This window comes from Podarcis muralis, chromosome 2, assembly GCF_964188315.1.
Source record: "Podarcis muralis chromosome 2, rPodMur119.hap1.1, whole genome shotgun sequence".
Taxonomy (NCBI): domain Eukaryota; kingdom Metazoa; phylum Chordata; class Lepidosauria; order Squamata; family Lacertidae; genus Podarcis; species Podarcis muralis.
This window is the reverse complement of record NC_135656.1, coordinates 67,646,894-67,667,048: the sequence shown is the minus strand read 5'-3', so window position 1 is coordinate 67,667,048 and position 20,155 is coordinate 67,646,894. Positions and strand designations below refer to the sequence as shown.

Sequence of the window (20,155 nt, the reverse complement as noted above, 5' to 3'; positions counted from 1 at the left end):
CAGACAGATGGCTGGGACAACGCTGATCAGCAAGACAGGCCATCATCTCCATATGCTGCTTGTCTTGCTTGTGTGTTCCAGCTGAACCAGAAGGTCTAGGTTGGATAACTGGGCGAACTTTTATAGCCTCTGTCTTTTAGACAAGTGGTCATTTCAAATCACTTTCCCCAACTCTATTATAACTGCATTGGCCTCCTTGAGTTTAGTGCGTTGTTACAGAGCATTCATGTGGGACCTTTAACATCACAAACTCTCAGCTATAATACTGTAATCTGTTCCAGGAAGGTACTGAAAAGGTTGGTACCTTGTGTTTTTCCACTGGCATGTATGAGATGTTGGCCTGAGCTTGCTGCAACACCTGAGTATTGTCCTGTTTTTGTAATGCTGTGCAGACATAGCAGTTGGTACGAGATAGCTGTCCTAAGCATTAGGGGGATGAAAAAAATGATCCACAAGAGGTTGGCGTTAAGAGGGGCATTCCAAGCCTTCTGCTGCCTATTAGAGACCCTGTCCCCAGTTGCCAGCAGCAGAATAATTATAGAAGAGCACCTTCCTCTGAATACTAGTTGCAGGTGGGGAGAACAATGTTGCACAATCTCTGCTTGAGGACTTCCATAGACATCTGGTTGGCCACTGGGAGAACAGAATGTTGGACTAGATGGGTGTTTGACCTCATCCAAAAGGGATCGTCTTATATTCTTAACCAACAGAGGTAAGATTGGGGTATAATTTATTTTTTTTTTTTTTTAGATTGGGGTATAATTGATCAGTAATAGAATAGAATAACAGATCCATAGTTTTACGAAGTTGGGGCACCTGAGTCAGGGTGTGTGTGTGTGTGTGTGTGTGTGTGTGTGTCGAAATAACATAAAATAAATAAAATCCTTCTAGTAGCACCTTAGAGACCAGCTAAGTTAATTATTGGTATGAGCTTTCGTGTGCATGCACACTTCTTCAGATATGTAGGATAAGTGGATTGTAGAGGGTTTTTAATTCTAAGACCGTTAGGTATAATGTCCAGGTTCTTGCATTTCATCAGAAAGAAGATGTCAGTCTGTACCTGTTCAAGTTTCTTGGTGAGGTTGATGGACTTCCATTTCATGTGGCTCAATGTGGTGCCTTCCATAGTTCTAGGTAGGTAGCAGTGTTGGTCTGCCGTAGTTGAAACAAAACAAAATAAGAAAAATAATTTAAAAAAAAAATCCTTCCAGTAACACCTTAGACACCAACTAAGTTAGTTATTTGTATGAGCTTTCGTGTGCACGCACACTTCTTCAGAAGTGTGTGTAAAAGAATGCCTGCCCTGGTTGCCATTTCTCTCTGTGTGTGTTGTATTGGGGGCTGCAATATAACTTGGCTTTGAGAGACCAGTAGTGTTATGAGAGGAGCTCCTTTAGGGAAACCTTCATATCCTGCAGAAGGTAGTGAGCAATGAACATGGATGTTCATATGTGGGAGAAATGGGAGAAAGAGGTGGAAATTCATGGATGTGTTTATGGTAGAGGTGGGGAGCCTCAGGCCAGAGGGGGGGGGCAGGTGCAGCCTCCAAGCCTTTCTCTTTGGCCCTTGAGACTCTCCCAAGGCCTCACCCTCTCCTCTGCCCCATTCTGCACTCTCCTTGAGGGCTTTTGCCTGGCTGGAATGTGTTCCTGAGCAGCTGTGATGAGGCCACTTGCTTGCCTGGACGGAAGATGAAGAGGTGTGGTGTAGACTTTTGCGTGGCTGGATGTGCACAAAAGTTAATAGCTGCCTCCATTGCTCTGCTTGCTTTTGCCTTTGTTTCCCATGCCACAAACATTCTGGCCCCCCAGAAGGTCACAAACAAAGGAATGCAACCTTATGTCTGAAAAAGGTTCCCAGCCCCTGTTCTCTGGTGAAATGTCATATATTTATTTTCCTGAATTTATACACCATGCTTCCTACACTGTAATAACCCCATTTGCTTGTGGAAGGGTGTAGCTTGGCATGTTGTGACTGATTTCAGCAGCAGTCTAACTACAGTGGGTAGAGGACCTGTGGTGCCAGAAACCTTCAAAACTAATCATGCATGATCCAGGAAGCTATATTGTAGTGTACAAGAGATATCCATAAGGAGGGTTTAAAGAGCTGTTTGCTTGCGAGATGGGTTGAAGTGGGTGTCTCTGCTTTTAAGATACTCCTTGGTTTTTTTCTGAGATGTGTGAGCCAACTGTCTCCTGCATTCCTGTTTTTTCCTTCAACAAATGTCAAGGAGAGGTCCTTCTCTCTGAAGCTAGATGGACAGTAGCACCTTCAGCTTATTCTAAGGAACATGTATTCTTCTATAAACTTGCCATCCTCATGACTGCTGGGTTGGCCAATATGCTACCCTCCATATGTTGTTGGATTCCAGTTCCCATCATCCTTGACACAACCATGTTGGTTGGGACTGGTGGGAGCTGCAGTCCAACAGCAACTTGTAGGTAATTGTAGACTACCTCTTTTTCCAGAGAGGATGATGGTGATTTCTGCTGCTATCTCTTGAAGGCTTTGAAAATCATTCTTGAGTGAGATTTGTGTGTGGCTCTGTCCCCTGTGGTTTGAGCCTCTGGGGGTGAATCATGCTTCTCATGTGGGCATTGTTGTTGGGGCAGATGGTGATGCTCACATAGCCTTGCATAATTAGTGAGATGTATGTATGATTAATATATAGGGATGCTATGCTAAAGGCTGTTGGCATGAGATTTTTCAACAAGATGCAGATGATCCTCATTGTTTGAGAGAGGTGGGTGCTGTCTTTTCCTTATAATATGTGCAGATTGCTTTTTTAAATCTATAAACCTAGTGCTCTGTAACACATAGGAGGTTTATGCCATTCCACTTTTTACAGATGTAAAATAAAGAAAGCAGAATTATTCTTGTGATTATTATTTTTGTTATTTTGGGGCAGTGTCTTTGTCTTAATCCATATATTGCTAACATGGTGCCCTCCAATGTTGCGCATCTATCATCTATGACCATTGGCTATGTTGGCTGGGGATGCTGGGAGTTTTAGTCCAGCAACATCTGGGTGGCACAACTTTGGCTGCCCTTGCTTGATGCCAGTACTTATGCACTAGGACGTACTTCCTCTTGTGCACTCTCAAATCCCTGTGATGGGGGGTGGGGATCAAGTTAGATATTTAATGTCCTCTTCTTCTGGTGCAAATGTTCCGCTCGGCAGTTTACAACATTTGAAATTGCTGTTTAATAAAAGCAATATTAAAAAAGAATAAATCAAGGAGACGGGAACAGCCGTTGTATTATCTGCCACACACAACAAAGACCTGGCAGAGCAAAACTGTCTTACGTAACTGAGGAAAAACAGCAAGGGAACTAATGGGAACCAAGTTTGATTGGCTTAGCTTAGATCCATCCCTGTGCACAACATTTGTGTCTCTCAAATACACCAATACACATTCATCTGTCCTTCTGAAATGATTGCTTGGGATTACCCTCACACCATTTGCATGCCATGCTCAGGCTACTTTCAGTACTTCGGTTGCATTACATGCTATCTGCTCCTCATTATGGCTTTTTAAAATTCATCATTTCCTTTTTATATTACTAAATAGCAACATTAAGAAGTTATTTTAAGAGGGGGGAGCAAGGGAGTGGGCCATCCATGCTTCACAGGGCAAAGTGTTTGTTCCATAATCTTAAGTGCAGCCACAAAGAGGGCCTCTCCTCTCATCCCTGTGTCCAGCCTAGGTGGGACACAGAAAAGGGAACGGGCAGAATGATATGGAAAGAGGGGTTCCTGAGACCTAAGCATTTAGAGCTTTAAAGGTAATCACCAACACTTTGAATTATGCCTAGAAGTGTATTGCTAAGGAGTGCAGCCGTGTAAATGATGCCATGGACATAGAACAGGATAGCTCATAGAATCACAGCATCGGAAGGGACCTCAAGGATCATTTGGTCCAACCTCCGGCAATGCAAGAATATGCAGCTGTCCCTTTTGGGGATCAAACCTGCAACCTTGGCATTGTCAGCACCACACCCAAACCAACTGAGCTACCTGAGCACCCACTGACATCCTTTCAGGTGCATTCTGGACCAGCTGGGGTTTCCAGAGACTTTTCAAAGGTAGCCCCATGTAGGATGTGTTGCGGTAATCCAACCTGAATCTAATGAAGGCATGTGAAGACTTACATTAAAATATGCAGACATTTTAAGTGAATTTTCTCTGAACTTAGTTAAGTGTGTGATATATGATGTCTCCCATTGCACACTGCTTAGAAGCTACTGCATTAACTAGTATATATGAATTATTTTAATAAATAATCTCTTTCTGTGGCCAGGTCTTCCCTCAACAGTGGGCATGGCTGGCACACCAACCTCAGCTGGCTATAGGTACTCTTTGCCACCTGATCAGCTAGGCAGAAAGCAGAGCCCAGGAGTATGGGGCCATAGTTTGGTGGTAGAGCCCATGTTTTGCATGGAATATCCCTTGGGTGTTCGGTCCCTGGCACCTCTAGTTAAAACGATCAGGTAACTAGTGATGGGAGACACCTCCCTCTGCTTGGAGACCTTAGAAAACCATGGCCAGTTAGAGTTCGCCATATTGGAGTCAATGGACAAACAGCCTGGACTTTTTGTAAGACAGTTCAGATTTTGCATGTAGAAAGAAACGGGGGATGGCCTTCAGTCATGGAATGCCTGTTGGAGAATGTGGTCAAGGCACTTTGCTGCCAACATATCATAATAGTGGCCGAACTGGAGGTCCACACACAACCTCAAGTATCTGACAGGCTTGTTATTCAGTCTACAGCATTGCACTGTAAATCTTGCCTATACGACCTCATTTATCTTTTATAAACACTTCCTGTGATGCTCCCTTCAGAATCATGGACTGAAGAGTGGCAATATGATGATGATGATGATGATGATGATGTTGTTGTTGTTGTTGTTGTTGTTGTTGTTGTTGTTGTTGTTGTTGTTGTTGTTGTTGTTGTTGCTGCTGCTGCTGCTGCTGCTATTAGTTTGTTAAATTTCTTAAGATGTCCTTCACAAGAAGGTCCCAGCACAGGTTACAGCACATAAAAATACAATACACTTCAATCAGAAATTAACAATAATAATAATAATAATAATAATAATAATAATAATAATAATAATAATAAACCATGCATAACCCCAAAACACGTCTCAGGGAGAGACACCGCAGTCAATTCATTATAAAATCAATTCATCAGTTCATTAAAGAAGCAGGAAGATTCTAGCATCAACACTGGTAAGAGTTCCATAAGAAGAAAAGAAAGAAAATAGCTTTACCACGGCATGTGTTGTGGTCTGAAAAGCAATTTGCAGCTAACTGATTTAGATGGGTGGGATGGGGAATCTATGACCTAAGGGCCACAGTTTTTTTTCAGCAGGGTTTTTATTAATATATAGCACAAACAGACCAACTCAAATACAGAAATTTAAAACAAGTGGTACAAGTTAATGAATATTGGGTGGCACTGTGGGTTAAAGCCTCAGCGCCTAGAACTTGCCGATCAAAAGGTCGGCGGTTCGAATCCCCACGGCGGGGTGCGCTCCCGTCGTTCGGTCCCAGCGCCTGCCAACCTAGCAGTTCGAAAGCACCTTCTGGTGCAAGTAGATAAATAGGGGCCGCTTACCAGTGGGAAGGTAAAAGGCGTTCCGTGTGCTGCGCTGGCTCACCAGATGCAGCTTGTCACGCTGGCCACGTGACCCGGAAGTGTCTGCGGACAGCGCTGGCTCCCGGCCTATAGAGTGAGATAAGCGCACAAACCTAGAGTCTGGCAAGACTGGCCAGTACGGGCAGGGGTACCTTTACCTTTTACCTTACTTCCTTTTGCCATCTTAACAAAACCAGAGCATTTGTATCTAGTGGTAGTCCATATGGTATATTGAAAGCAGGAACTAGCGCACTAGGCTCTTTTGTGGCCTCATGTGCCTTTCCCCTTGGCCTAACTCAGTGTGACTGGCAAGGAGGGGGAAAGGGTGCCCCACTCACTTGAACCTTTCCCACTAACGGCAGATGACCCCCTGAGAGAATAATGCCCTCAACAGGGAAAGGTTTTCTACCAGTGGGCATATTCTGAAAGCTGCAAGACCAGGGTTAAAGAAGTTGGACCATAAACTTAGTCACTGCCAAGGTAAATAGAGGATTACAGTGTTTGGGAGACATTTTTGAACAAAAAGAGCCAGGGGGGAAAATACAAATACACAATTCACACAAATTCAAATGCACTTTGGGAGCCTGCAGTGTGCTGCAGCCCAGCCAACACTCACTTAGCATTACTTTATTAAACAATAAAGCCAGGTGTTTAACAAGTTGTCTGTATTTAGCGCTCTCTCTTCTGTCTCCCCCCACCCCCACCCTCCATCCATGCAGTAGGCAGTAGGAGTTTTCTGGCTAAGAAAGGGGGTTAAGAGTGAAGAGATGTTAAGAAAATGATGAAGATTTTTTTTCCTTTTTAATTAGAAAATTTTATTTACAAACAAAAACATAGACACAAAACAAAATTCATATTACACTACCACCTTAGGTTACAAATATTAAAACACCCTTGTGACTTCCCTCCACCGTCCCTCACCCTCCTATGAAGGTTGTTTTTGCTAGGCAAATAAAAACTCTGGCCATGTGAAGCCATGACCAGGGACACTTGAGAAATGTTTTCATTTTCGTCTGACTCTTAGGTGTGTGTTTGCAAATAAAGCTGATTAGCAAGCATCATAGGGAGATGATCAGCAGGGGGTTTGGGGCTGCAGACCCATTGGAAGAGCTTGCTTTTTATAACATCCATATGCTTGGTAAACCTTGGGCGTGGAGGTTTCTATGGCAATCAGGGCTGGAAGGAAAGTACAGTTCAGTGTGTGCATGTATATGTATGTATATATTCAGCAAATGAGTGTGACCCCCGGTATGGGCACGGAGCTCTGAATTTCGGGACCTGGCTGGGGCCATGCCTGCACTCATTAAGGAGATGATGAGGTTGCCGAGCTCAAATTGCTGAAGATTAGGGGACACTGGAAGATTGAGGGCACTGACAGCAGCACTGAAAGATTGAGGGCACCGACTTGCTCCATATGCTGATCAGAAATGACTCTGAGGGATGCAGTGGCACTACGTTGCTCAGCTGGGAGAAGGTCTGCGAAGATGTGACAGGCTTGTGGGGGTGGGGGGGGACACAAGGCTTTTTACCTTTCGTTCCCTGTGGAAGTATGGGATCAGAACAACTGCACCCATGCTGTAGAGTCAAATCAAACTAGATTTTTTTCTGATAAGACTACTATAACCTGCCTTCCTGGTTAATATGGCGGCTACATTCAGTGTTAGGGGAACAGTCCAGTCCACTGCCTCCACAATGCTGGGAGCCGGTGTCTGCCATCAATCACTTTGCCATACGTTTTTCTTCACCTTGCCTACCTTGTAGCTGGGTTTGAGTCTATATATGTGTGTCTGTATTTGGCAAAGGGACTTTCTCCTGAAGCTTAGACTAGGGTAACCCTGTTGCTGTTTTTCAAATTGCTGCCCTGTGTGACTTCCTAATCCTAGTGTTTTGTTGATGCTTATTTTAATTGCATCCCGTCTCTCCAAGGAGCTCCAGGCAGCATGTATGGTTCTTCCCTTTTATCTTGGCAAACAACCTTGTGAGGTAGGTTAGGTTGAGAGATTGTGGCTGGCTTAAGGACACCCAGTGAGAGGAAGGGGAGGCGGACTTGGATCTCCCCAGTCCTTGTCCAAAACTCTGTGACCACTGTGCCACTTTAGCTCACTTCTCAGGCCTGTTTGCAGTTGTATGGGTTCAGTCAGTGTCATCTGTGGGGGGTTTTCTGGCAAATTTCGTCCTCCCCATGCCTTTGGGGTACTGTTGACCCCTGCTACCATTTGTGGTACTGTTAAGGGAAGGGAGTGATTTGTCTATTACATGAAAATAGACAACATATTGAGCAATATCCAACTAAATAGATCTGCTAGTGCAGGCATAGGCAAACTCGGCCCTCCAGATGCTTTGGGACTACAACTCCCATCATCCCTGACCCCTGGTCCTGTTAGCTAGGGATGATGGGAGTTGTAGTCCCAAAACATCTGGGGGGCCGAGTTTGCCTATGCCTGCATTCGTGCAAGGATTCCCACATGTGCAACAGAACTTCTCCCACCCCTGTGCCCTCTCCAAATCTATCACAGGGTTAGTGGAAGCCCCATAACATATTTAGGGAAACGTGTAGAGAAGAGAGGGAGACTTTCCATGGCACAAGTGGAAATACTTGGGCTAGCACATCTACTTACTTAGATGTTGCCCACAGTCTTTTCATCTGTTATTTCCCCCACAAAATGGACAGAATAGGTTCTGAGTTAAATATCAAAAACATTGAGCATCAGTTTTGAGTTTACTTTTATTCCTAGAGTGAGTGTTTTGGGGTTGTTGTTTTTTGTTTTTGTTTTTTTGCCTTCTCAGTCATTCCAGTTAGGGGTAGAATTGCTCCCCAAAGCCATAAAAATTAAAGCATAGATTGCTCCCTAAATTAAGGAGTGCGTGTCCTGCAACACCCACATTTAAGGAATACCTGGAATAAGGAGTTGTGGGAGACTAACTGACTTCCACACACCCCATACTTTTGGAGTGTGTTTGTCCCTACCTGATGGCACAGAATGAAATTGTACTAGGCTGTTAGTAATGTGACCCTAAAACCTGATACTGCTCAAAATTCCTTCGGCAGCATTCTGGTAGAATTTTATTTTATTATTTTTAGTGGTCTTCAAAGGCAGCCCCGTGTAAAAGTGTGTGCCAGCAATCCAGTATTAATGGGTACTACTACTGTATGCTTAACTTTGGACAGGTCTGGCATCTGCTGAAGTGGAGCAGAATCACTTATGGCCAGAGCCACTATATGGACCATCCAGGATCGAAGCTGAGGCCTGGAGCACTCTCAAACAGTGAAGCTGATTTTTAAAGGGGAGTTCAGCCCTGTCCAGATCAAGCCCCAGGACCACTAGGCTTCCTTGTCCCGGCTGTGTTTCACCTTGTTTGCCCACATCCAGCCTGCCGGTGGCTTCTGCAAAACAGGCTTGGTTCCCCGCTGTCCATAGTTCTGGCTGCTCATGGTGTGTTCCATGGGAATGAATAAAATAACAAGGGTACTGTAAGGGAACAGAACTCTGCCCAGCGACATTTCTTTCTCTGAAGAGACTTGGGGCTGCTCACACAGCCCGTGGTGCTCAGTGCTCAAGACACCTTGGTATTACGCTGTCCACCCATGCCAAGGCCTGGACCCCGTAGAAAAGCACCACAGCTGTGTTTTAATTCCGGGGATTTGTTACAAAGTCATCTGTTCGCAGAAGCATTGCAGTTGGGGGCATCTCCTTGCTCTGTTTGGGTCATTTGCCAGCTGTGTGCTTAATAGGACGTGCAGCCTTTCCACTAATGGTGATGAAATTGATGCCGTTGATGAGATGGGGGCAGGAAAGTACAAAGCTTGTGCCGAGGAGCAGTTCCCATGGGGGGGGGGTTGGTCTTTCATCACAGCTACTTTATGCGCACACCGCTCTGTCATCAGAGCCTTTGAGCTCTGCTCTGTCTTGCCCCCTCTTCCCACCTTTGGGAACAGGCTCGGCTGTGAGCCGTGTGGTTTTCTGAGATTGCTTCCGCCATTAGAGAGGCATAGATTGGCACTTGGTTGGCAATAGTGGCCTGTGCTTGTTTGGGGGGGGGGGGAGCAACACTTCTCCATATTAACCCTCCCCTCAAAATATGCCATACATTTGCATGCCTCTCGGTCAGCGTCCGATTCACAAAACATTCTCTCCTGGAAGAGGCGTGTCCCCGTGTGGTGTAGTGGTGAGAGCATTTGAACTTGGTGCTTCAGAGCCAAAAGGCAAATCCGCCACATGCCCACTCAGCCACAAAGCTCACTGGTCAGTGTGTCTCAGCCTAGCCTGCTTCACAGAGCTGTGGTGGGGATTAAGGGAGACCCTCTGCTGCCCTGGAGGCAGGGGTAGAATTCGATACATGGAGAGATACTGGTAGAGGCTGGTGGAAGGGGTCTGAGCAGAGGAAGTAGACATTCGGAGAGAGCACCTCATGTGCATTGTGGGAGGAGATGTAATTAGGGAAGAGGCCTGGTCTGTGGCTGAATTAATGAAGCATTTCCCCCACCACTTGCCGATGTGCTGTAGCCTCCTAGCGTTGGCACGACTGATCCGGAGACTGTTGCCATGAACTGAAACTGCTTGACGCCTCTCCTTGCCTCCAAGCTCCAGCTCACTGGCTGTTTCTCCACTTTCTACAGATCCCAAAGAACCGGGGTGCTGTCGTGTTTGGAGTCTGAGATCCAGCACCCCCTCCTGCCTTGCCAACGTCCCCAATGCGACCATGGGAACTGGCAGTGAATAGGCGGCCTCCTTCTGTCCCCTTTGACCAGCGACGATTCTCAGGGGGAAGCTGTGACAGCCCAGCACACCTCAGGAGAAGGTACGACTCTTCCTCTCTTTCACTGTGCAGATCACCTGGAGGTTTCTTAGGGCAAGCGCTGGAAAAGCCAGAGTCTCCCTGTATGTAAGCGGATAGCGAAAGTGGTCCCCTCTAATTTCCAAAAGGTTCCCTATGCAATTCTGAAAGCAAAAGTGCAATCCATATTAATGTAAGCCAACATTTTCTGGAGCATATTTGCTTTACCCGCCAGCTCCCATCTTCCTCTCATATGAAGTTAAATGAGAAGAAAACCTTGCACTGTCCATCTGGTGTTATCCCGTTGACACGCACAGCTTGTTTACATGCAAGGTGTTTGTGTAGGTATCTGAACAAAATTAATCCAGATACTGCCTGAGCAAACTTAAAGCTTTGCTCTCATCCAGAGTCCAGGTAGCCATCTGTGTTGCAATGCACATCCAGGATGCAGGTGCAGAAGGAAAGACCAGGATTACCAGCGGAAAGGTGTTGAACCATCAGTTGAAAGGCCTCCATAGCAAGCCTGTGTTTTAATGATTTTAGGATTAATTTACTTGCCTTATATTAAGCTAGCTTTGCTCCAGATGCTGGGAACCTGCCATGTTTGGGAGGCTCTTTGAGATGTGACACCTTATCCTATTCCTGTCTCCCCCAATATTGCTGATCTCCAACTCCTATCAGCCTCAGCTACTCTGGACATTATCCGGAGGACCACAGGTTTCCCAGCCCTGCCTGAGATACTGGGAAGAACAGATTCACTTTGTATGCTGAAGGGTTTGGTCAAACCAGAGTCCTGGAAAGAATGCAGCAGTAATAATAAAATAATATATATTTAGATTCTATCTTATCTCTTAGCTTTCCGCTCAAAGGAACCCACTCAAGGCTTTGTTCCATGTTATGTCTCTGTATTCAGTGTTATGACTGAACTTGTGTCCTAGTTTTTTTTGCTCCACCAACAGTTGCTCCCTTGTGTTGCTGTTCTGGCCTAACCCTGCTGTTAAAACAAAACAAATCACATACAATAAAATGGGTGAATTTGTAGCTGAGAGCTCAGTGCAGATAATTGGCTGGCCCCTGGGGTCACCCCTCTATATTTCTCTCCCCACAACTGGCTCCACAGCCCTTCTTCCCGGCACCACTGGGGCCGACGCGAGCGACCTCTGCAAACTCTCCTAGCCCAGGATGAGAACTACTTGCACCCGGCTTTTTTCCAGCAGCCACACACCCCTGTAGATGAGCACCCGGCGTACGTTCTGGCCAATACGCCACCACGAATGCTTCACCCGGCTGCACACCCACCCCACCAGCATCCATTCATGGTGGATCTCCATGAGCAGGTAAGGATGAGGCCTGGGGAGGGGTTGGGGGGGTAGATGGCTCAAAACTCTGCGGATTCCAAGGGCTGGAATCTTGTCCCACCAATGGAGAAACTGTGGCTGGGATTTGCCTAGATCCCAAGCTGACCAGGACCAGCAGACCTGGTCAGGGCAAGCACATCTGCTCCCTTCACTTTTCCGCCACTGAAGTGGAAGGCTATTGTGTGCTGGATATACTCCGTTTTTGTCAGTGGAGATTGGCACAGCTGTATCCAGGCCAGTAGAGTGCCTGGCAGCGGGTGCCCACTCCCAACAGTATTCAGCAAAAAGCTGGCACCTTCCTTGCTAGCCTGAGCACAGAGAAACAACATCTTTCTGCATCAGGGTACCTCACCTGTGGCCTCCCATGTGTTGGTGGCCTACAGCTCCCATCAACCTTGGCCAATGCTGGCTGGTACTGATGAGAGTTTGGAGGGCTACAGCTTAGCTACTCCTGCTCTCCATGTTGCTCTCCACCAGAACTTCCATTTCCTGACTGACAAAGCAACCAAACCCAAGGACATGAACGTTCTGTCATATTGAAATTTGATTTTGTACCATGTGCTGCTTTTGGCTGTAAGATCCAAAATAGGTTGGACTGGTGTGTCTAGCAAATACGGAGTGCAAGTCCCTGCAATGGGGTTCCTGCAGACTTCCCACAAAACGAAACTTCAGTGGCTGTGGAAGACTTTTTTACAGGCCATTTGCTGGGGACGGACGGACACAATAGCACTGTTCTCCCTTCCATTCTATCTATATATAACATATATCTGAAAACCACCCATCACAAGCAAAATAGGTGGGCTAAGGATTGAACACCCCAACTTGGGACCCTTTTCGGCTGGTGGAACAACGTGATGACACATCTTCTAGTGAAAGAAGGAAGGAGGCCTTCAGGTGCGCAGACTGAACCCAATTCATTTTCAAATAACAAATCCTTCTCCACATTGCACTGTGCAATATAAAAATAAAATAAAATTGCATTGCTAACCATCTGCAAAATAAAATGAAAATAAAACTCAGGATATCGTTTCATCAAAGGCAATAAACAAACTGTAGATCTGTCCCCCGGTGTGAGGGTTATGTCTCAGTTTGGGAGCTCGCACAACCTTTCGGGAGACCAGAGGGTCAAAAATGCCAGTTTTCTGTGCATGTCGCATATCCCAAAATGAGGGACTTGGAACCAGGAGAAGTAAACCACTTAGGATAAGTCGTAAACAGAATGTATATATTTCAAGGCACAAAATAGTAATTGATAAAATACAATTGAAAGTATGTGGAAAAGCGTTCAAGATCTAACTGTTTCTTAAAAGAAGCCCTGGAGGATTCCAGACGCTTGATGGGTAGTTGGGTCACTAGATTCACCTCAGGAAATTTTCACCGAGAGTCAGTTTGAATGCAGAGCTTTAGAAATTCATATATTGTACAGAGTCCTGCAGCTTCCCAGTGGGAGATGAAATGAGCTAGTCATAGGTTCAAATATTAATTCTGTGACCTACAGAAAGTTTTGCCCTCACGCCCCGAGAGCCATAATGGGAAAGTTATTCAAGGGAGAAGCTGCAAGTGTCTGTCAGCTGCAGTGCTGGTTCCTAGAGGAAGCTGAGTACTATATAACTCATCCTTGATCTCCAGAACTTACACATAGCAGCCTGGGAAGTGTTCTTTCAGAGAGCGTGTCATCCCAACTCTTAAATTCTTGGACATGCTTGTACAGTAAGCCCACAACTTCTGTGGGGGTTGTGTTACAGCGATCACGCCTAAAGCCAAAATTGCATATGGTCAAACTACATTGGGTTAAATGGTGGGTGGGATTGTCAAAGCCATTTTTCTCACAACTCTGCCTCCATTTCAATTTTTATTTTATTTTTTTGCCACGTGTGTGGAGCTGAATGTGCACAAGTTAAATGTGCATAAGTTGTGGGTTTGCTGTAGATTTGGAACACTAATCTTATGAATTGTATTTCATCAATTTCTACTTTGTGGTTATCTGAATCTTGCATCTTTCTTCGGCATACTTTAGCCGTGGGCTCTTGGGTGGTGGCAGTGGCAGGCGAGGGGTTATCTAAGGCAGAGGGAACATCCCCATGTGAGGAGGTGTGACTTTTGATTCTGCCGCTCCTGCTCTCTTTCCTCCAGGTGCATCAGGGAGCCATCCCTCTCTCCTACACGGTGACCACAGTAACCACACAAGGCTTCCCCATTCACACCGGCCAGCACATCCCAGGTTGCAGTGCGCAGCAGCTCCCAGCATGCTCAGTGATGTTCAGCGGACAGCACTACCCACTCTGCTGCCTCCCACCCCCCGTGAGTCTCTTGGTATGGGGAGAGAGCAGCGAAGGTTAAATGTCTTGTTCTCTGATTTGCCATGAGGGGGGTATTGCCTGTTTGGGTTTGATACCTGATCAGCCAGGCTGGTTTTTTTACCTATAAAAAGAGGCTAGGATATATTGACATTCTGCTTAAGGCCCGTAGGTTTCCTGCCGATCTTAGAGGAGAGGATATAGCCTGCTGCTCATGGGATTCTCCCCACCCTGTTCTATAGCCAGACCGACGTCAGCTGCCTTTCAAGTTGGTTGTAGCCTTCTCATGGTGACTCTCAGTGGTGACTCTCTTCCCTTCCCTTCCCTTCCCTCCCTCCCTTCTTATAGCTGATCCAGGCCTGTGCCATGCAGCAGCTCCCTGTCTCCTACCAAACGTTCCCGCCGCTCATTTCCAGCGACCATTACATCCTGCACCCTCCACCGCCTGTGCCGCCACACCAGCCTCCACACATGGCTCCCCTCAGCCAGTTTGTCCCACTCCAACCCCAGCACCCTCGCATGGTAAGTTGTTTGGGGTGGCAGGAGGGTGGGCTTGGCGGGGGGAAGGGAGGGATGTCTGGGTCCTATCCCCACTCCATGCTCTCAGCTCTGTTCTTCTGAGGGATATCAAAGCTGGTGCGATCTCAGTTCTCCAGCGTAGCGTACAGTTGAAGACTTGGGTTTCAGTCTTCAAAGGACTGCCGTTGTAACAAGAGAGAACTGTACCTGGTTTCCAGTGGTCATCAGAGGTAGGTAGGCAATGGTAGAAACTCACATATATAAGCTAGGTGCCAAATGGCTCCTTAAACCAAGGTTTCATTTGCCAAAACCGAACATCTGGTTGCCATTTTGGGGCAAGACGGCTCCAAAGTCTTCTTTCCCCCCCCACAAACAATGGGCTGGCTGTAATTGATTAGCAGTTAAACATCTGACTAGTTCAGATGACAACCTTGAGTTAGGTTAAGAGCTTTGAGAACTTAAAGAAGAAAAATCCCTTGATCCAGGGACAGTCCATATACATATTGGCCTATGACGACCTCCTTTTCTTAATGGTGTCTGCTCCTGCTCAGGCTACACAGAAAAAGCATTTTGCTTCCTGAAACTCATGTTGATTGTACTTGGTTGTAAGTGGCTGGAAGCCAGGTTTAAAATGTCCCTGGCTAATTTCGAACACTGAAGGTAGGTTGTCTGTATGATGGACAGGTCTCCTTTTCACTGTATCCAATGTATCACAGTCAATTGCCTAGAATCCTGTCTGGCTCAGGCTAGCTGCAAAGCCAAGCCTGGGCTGCACACATCAGCACACACATGACCTTGCTCAGTATGTACCATGTAGGACAGCGTGGAGTGACGGTACTTAGTGCCTCTGTGGCAGCAGTTCCATCCATATGCCACATCTGTTGTGACTAGGTGGAACAAAGAGGGGGTTCTGCATAAAGAGTTGGGGTAAGGAGCGGTCCCTTGCTGCCACTGATCACCTGCAGCTGATTGGACCTGGCACTGCAACCAGATGGCTGGGTGGTTGCCTGCTCTTGATGGGGTTATGCTGCCCCTGAAGCGGCAGGTTCATATCTTGGGCGTAATCCTGGATCCTTTGCTGTCGCTCGAGGCTCAGGTGGCCTCAGTGGCCCAGAGTGCCTTTCATCAGCTTCAGCTGGTGTCTCAGCTATGCCCCTATCTGGACAGGGATAGCCTAACTACTGTTGTATATGCTCTGGTAACCTCAAGGTTAGATTACTGCAATGTGCTATACGTAAGGCTGCCTCTGAAGAGGTTTGGAAACTTCAGCTAGTGCAGAATTCAGTGGCCAGGTTGCTCACTGGAGCAAGATGGTTTGAGCATATTAAACCGATCTTGGTCCGACTGCACTGGCTACCAATTAGTTTCCGGGTCCAATTCAAAGTGCTGGTTTTGACCTATAAAGCCTTAAACGGCTCAGAATCGCATTATCTCAAGGACCGCCTCTTTCTACCTGGACCCTGAGATCATCTTCTGAGGCCCTTCTTTGTGTGCCTCCTCCTTGAGAGGTCCTTCTCTGCAGTGGCTCCCCATCTGTGGAATGCTCTCCCCAGAGAAGTTCACCTGGCGCCTTCATTATACACCTTTAGGAACCAAGCAAAATCGTTCCTTTTTAACCAGGCCTTTGGTTGAGTTGATTGACATTCTATGCGCTTTTTAAATGTGAGGGGTTTTTTTGTTTTGTTTTTTGAGGAGGAGGTTATTGGGTTGTTTTTATTTTGATTATGTATTTTGTGGTTTTATATTTTGATTTTATTCTGTGAGACCTCCAGTTATAGGGCAGTATATGAATTCAATAAATAAAAACATTAACATGCACATTTTTCTTGCAGTATTTATGATTTGCATTTCTATTTTTAATAAGAATGCTCAAGGTGATATATGATTGAAATAATACATTGCTATAAACTGTTCAGTGTCCAGAATGCCTTACATCACAATTCCATCCTCCCAACATGCAACACAATGAACCCTGTGAGGCTGGCTGTTAATCTTCCTATTTTTTAAATGGGTAACTGAAGTTGAGGCAGCAACCCCCAGAACTAACCAGTGAGCCCTGAGCTGAGCAGGGCTGGCCAGAACTTCTTCAGGGCATTGGAAGCTTGAGGTCTGTTACCTGTCTGGCCTTCTGATATGTTTGGCAGATTTAATGCAGATCAGATGAATCCATACAAACTTATATGAGCCCTACATGTGTTGGGATAGATTTTTACAGGCTACACTGTTACGCACACACTCCCGCCCTGGGTGACTTCTGTACCCTTCCTATATTTTCTGCCTGTATAATTTGGGTTCCATCCTTCAGCGTCTTCTCTTTGAAGAGGAAGCAAGGAAAGGAGGGTGACTAAATGAAATGGAGATGACAGATTTGGAGCAACAGTTCCCAGCGATGCTACTAGTTAGGAGGAGTATGGGACTCTGTGCACTATGCACTATGCCTTTTCATGTACTGTAGTCAGCATTAGGAACTTGCTGCCAGAGGGAGCAGTGCCAAGGATTTAGTATTGGTCTAAAAGAGCGGGCATCGTTATGAAAGAGGGTCTGTGGCAGTAATAGTAGGGCTTAGTGGTTTGAGCATGTCTGGTGTACACTACAAAAGTAGGGATTTGATGTAGGGTTTTGGATGGGGCAGTAGTCATCTTAAAATTACAATAGGATGCTGCCCTCAGTCCTTGTAGCCCAGTGTTGTCTACACGCTCACTGCCAGCAGCTTTCTCAGGTTCCAGAAGGGCCTCTTTCCCCCACACTCCCTGGAGATGCTGGGGGGCCACACTGGGCTCTTGAAAGCATAGCCTGTGTTCTGCCACTGAACTGAGCTGTGAACTTTCTCCCAGTGTCCATTCATTCAATCAGTCAATCAATCAGTCATTTTATTTGTATGCTACCTTTCCAAAGTTAAATCCATACTTAAGGTGGCTTACAACATACAAAAAATTACATAGCTGCAGACATAGATAAATAGTAATAAACAATAAACACGACATCAAAAATATACAACCAAAATGGAACAATGGTCACATAAATCATAAGATCCAAAATGAAGTTACAGAACATTAACATCAATTAATGTGCAACAAACCCTCTCAAACAACACTGCAGCCTAAGATTGTTCTGCAGCCTCAGCTTTTTGTAGCTGGAGTCCATCAGGGCTCCACCTGCCTAGGCCCGGTGGGAAAAGGCCTGCGGGACAGGGAGCAGGTCTTCCAGGACTTGAATTCAAGATACAGAATGCTGAACAAAATCTTGTTGCGTGGGGGGAACAAGGCAAAAATAGGATGCTTCTCCCCACCCCCACCCTTGCTCTGCCTTTGGGAAGGAAGTGTGGGGTTCTGGCAAGGTCCTAGAGCCCTCCCACCTCTTTCCAAAGCTTAGTGCCTCGCTTACCCAGCTTTGGGAAGGCAGTGCAAGGGCAGGGGAGGCGGTTCTTGTGTGGCTGAGGGCTGCCAAAAAGGCCTTGAGGGCTGCACCTTGGACCACCCTGTTCTGTACTATCCTGAGTAAGAATGGCAGCATTTCTAGTTAGCCCTGTATATTGTCTGCTTTCTCCACAGCCACTGCAGAGGATAGACAATGAGGTGGAGCTCCGGGGTGAACAGCACTCTATCGGAGGCTTCTCCTATTCTCCTTCCCACCATACTCCTGCACTGTCTCCTTCTGTGCCACTACATTACCTTCCACACACCCATGACCCACTGCACCAGGAACTGCCCTTTGGCGTGGTGAGTGTTCTGGGATCATAGCAATGAGGCCTCAAGCACTGGACCCCCCTGAGGGGGAAAGGGCCTCTTTAAAGAGGGTCCTTCGTTTGCTCAGGAATAATGGAACTCTGTGCTTCAGCAGGGCTGACCATCTGAGGACCCTTTGTACACTGTGAGGTGCAAAACGAGTGACCAGGGGTCAAGGTCTTTCTCCAGAGTTGGCTAGCCCTTTTCAGTAGCCTCTGTGGGTGGGTAGATGCCCTTTCACGAAAGGATGACTCTTCACAGTTTGGGAGCTCTCCTTTTGCATTTGCAGCTCTTAACTCCCCCACTCGTGTAAGAAATACTTGTGCATGTGTGTGCCGTTGTTCCGTGGGGAGACAGACAACCTGTATAAGGCGGCTTTGAAGATCTGCAGCGATTGATAATGTTTCATGCTGCAGAATTCATCCTTTCTTGGTGCAGAATGTTTCTGTTTTCCTAGCTGCAGATTTTTATTTGTGTCCTGTTTGGTATGGGGGATATACTGCCTAGGGATTAGTCAGCACCATCTCAGTACGCAGCAAACTGACTCACCTCCCGGTGTTTCCAACAGCCATATCCACACATGATGCCCCGGCGACTGAACACCCAGCGATACAGATTGCAGCAGCCACTGCCACCTCCGCCCCCACCGCCGCCTCCATACTACCCAAGCTTCCTGCCATACTTCCTGTGAGTATCCATTGATCAAACAGAGGGAGGAAGTGCTGCTTGAGGAAGAAGCCTCCTCTTTGCTGCTGGGGTCTAGGGCTGAGGGCCTTGCCTTTCTTTCAGCGTGACCCCTTGGTGGGAATATGGACTTGCCTCCTTTTCCTACCCATGTACTCATTCAAAACGCCTTGGTTTGTGTGCCTGTGCGATTTTCTGCTCCTGTTGACTACTCCCCTCTGCCTTTGAACTTTAGATCAATGCTTCCTGTGTCACCAACAGCTGTGGGGCCTACAATAAGTTTGGACTTGGATGTGGATGATGTGGAGATGGAAAACTATGAGGTAGGTTGGCCTCCCTCTCCCTAGGGGGCATCGGAATGGCAGGAAGGCTCTAGAGCAGCTGGTTAGTGGTACCCTCACTGCATGGTGGAACAGGAAGATGGTAGGGTTTGCCGTGTGATGGGGTCAAGTGGCAGCAGTGCTAGGAGAAGGAACCGTCCTGTGGTGAACGTACTGTTGAAAGAAAAGAGCGGGTTTCAGGGTGTAGGAGGAAGCCTGATTGGAGCCCAGAAGGAAGCTGATCAGCTGTGTATGTATGTTCTTTTTTAAAATCTTCCACTAGGCATTACTGAACCTGGCCGAGAGGCTAGGAGAGGCCAAACCCCGGGGACTCACCAAAGCAGACATCGAACACCTTCCGTCCTACCGCTTCAACCCAGAAAGCCATCAGTCGGAGCAAACCTTGTAAGTGTTGGGAGAAAGGGCCTCCAGTGGAGTCCTAGATGGGGAATAGAAGGCAGCACAGCTGAATTGGGATAGCAGGCATGAGTGTTTCTGTGTGTGAGTGAAAGAGAGAGGGGGAATGATGATGGTGGTGTAACTAGTACTAGATACACAGGATTTAGAACACAGGTGGTCATTGCCACTTTATGTGAGTGGCAGCAGGGAGTTCTGCCTGTCTCCTGCTCATATTGCAGGGACCCAATCTTTAGTTGTCCCTTTCCTAGTAGTTGGGGAAAGAGTTTCCTTCGGAATCATTTTGCATACGATTGTAAGTCTCTCTGAGCAATGCAACTGCGGTGAAAGGGTGGAATATAAACAACTCTAGGGTGATACCCGACTAAGTCATAGTATGAGTGGATCCACTGGAAGAAGTGGACTTCAGCCCATTGA

At 46.6% G+C, this 20,155-nt stretch overlaps 1 protein-coding gene across 4 annotated transcripts in view; it reads left to right on the top strand.

Annotated features, from left to right (window-relative positions):
- RNF44 (ring finger protein 44) overlaps positions 1–20,155 on the top strand; it is a 60,957-nt gene that overhangs the window by 30,542 nt on the left and 10,260 nt on the right. For 2 of the 4 annotated variants that reach the window (XM_028718428.2, XM_028718427.2), the window contains exons 2-9: positions 10,261–10,442; positions 11,539–11,755; positions 13,910–14,077; positions 14,422–14,595; positions 18,144–18,311; positions 18,886–19,004; positions 19,237–19,324; positions 19,605–19,726. In XM_028718428.2, coding sequence (XP_028574261.1) covers positions 10,336–10,442; positions 11,539–11,755; positions 13,910–14,077; positions 14,422–14,595; positions 18,144–18,311; positions 18,886–19,004; positions 19,237–19,324; positions 19,605–19,726 — 1,163 coding nt within the window. In that variant the 5' untranslated portion in view covers positions 10,261–10,335. Of the gene's footprint in view, positions 1–10,260; positions 10,443–11,538; positions 11,756–13,909; positions 14,078–14,421; positions 14,596–18,143; positions 18,312–18,885; positions 19,005–19,236; positions 19,325–19,604; positions 19,727–20,155 lie in introns of those variants that run through there. The other 2 variants (XM_028718434.2, XM_028718435.2) reach the window with 2 other exon arrangements.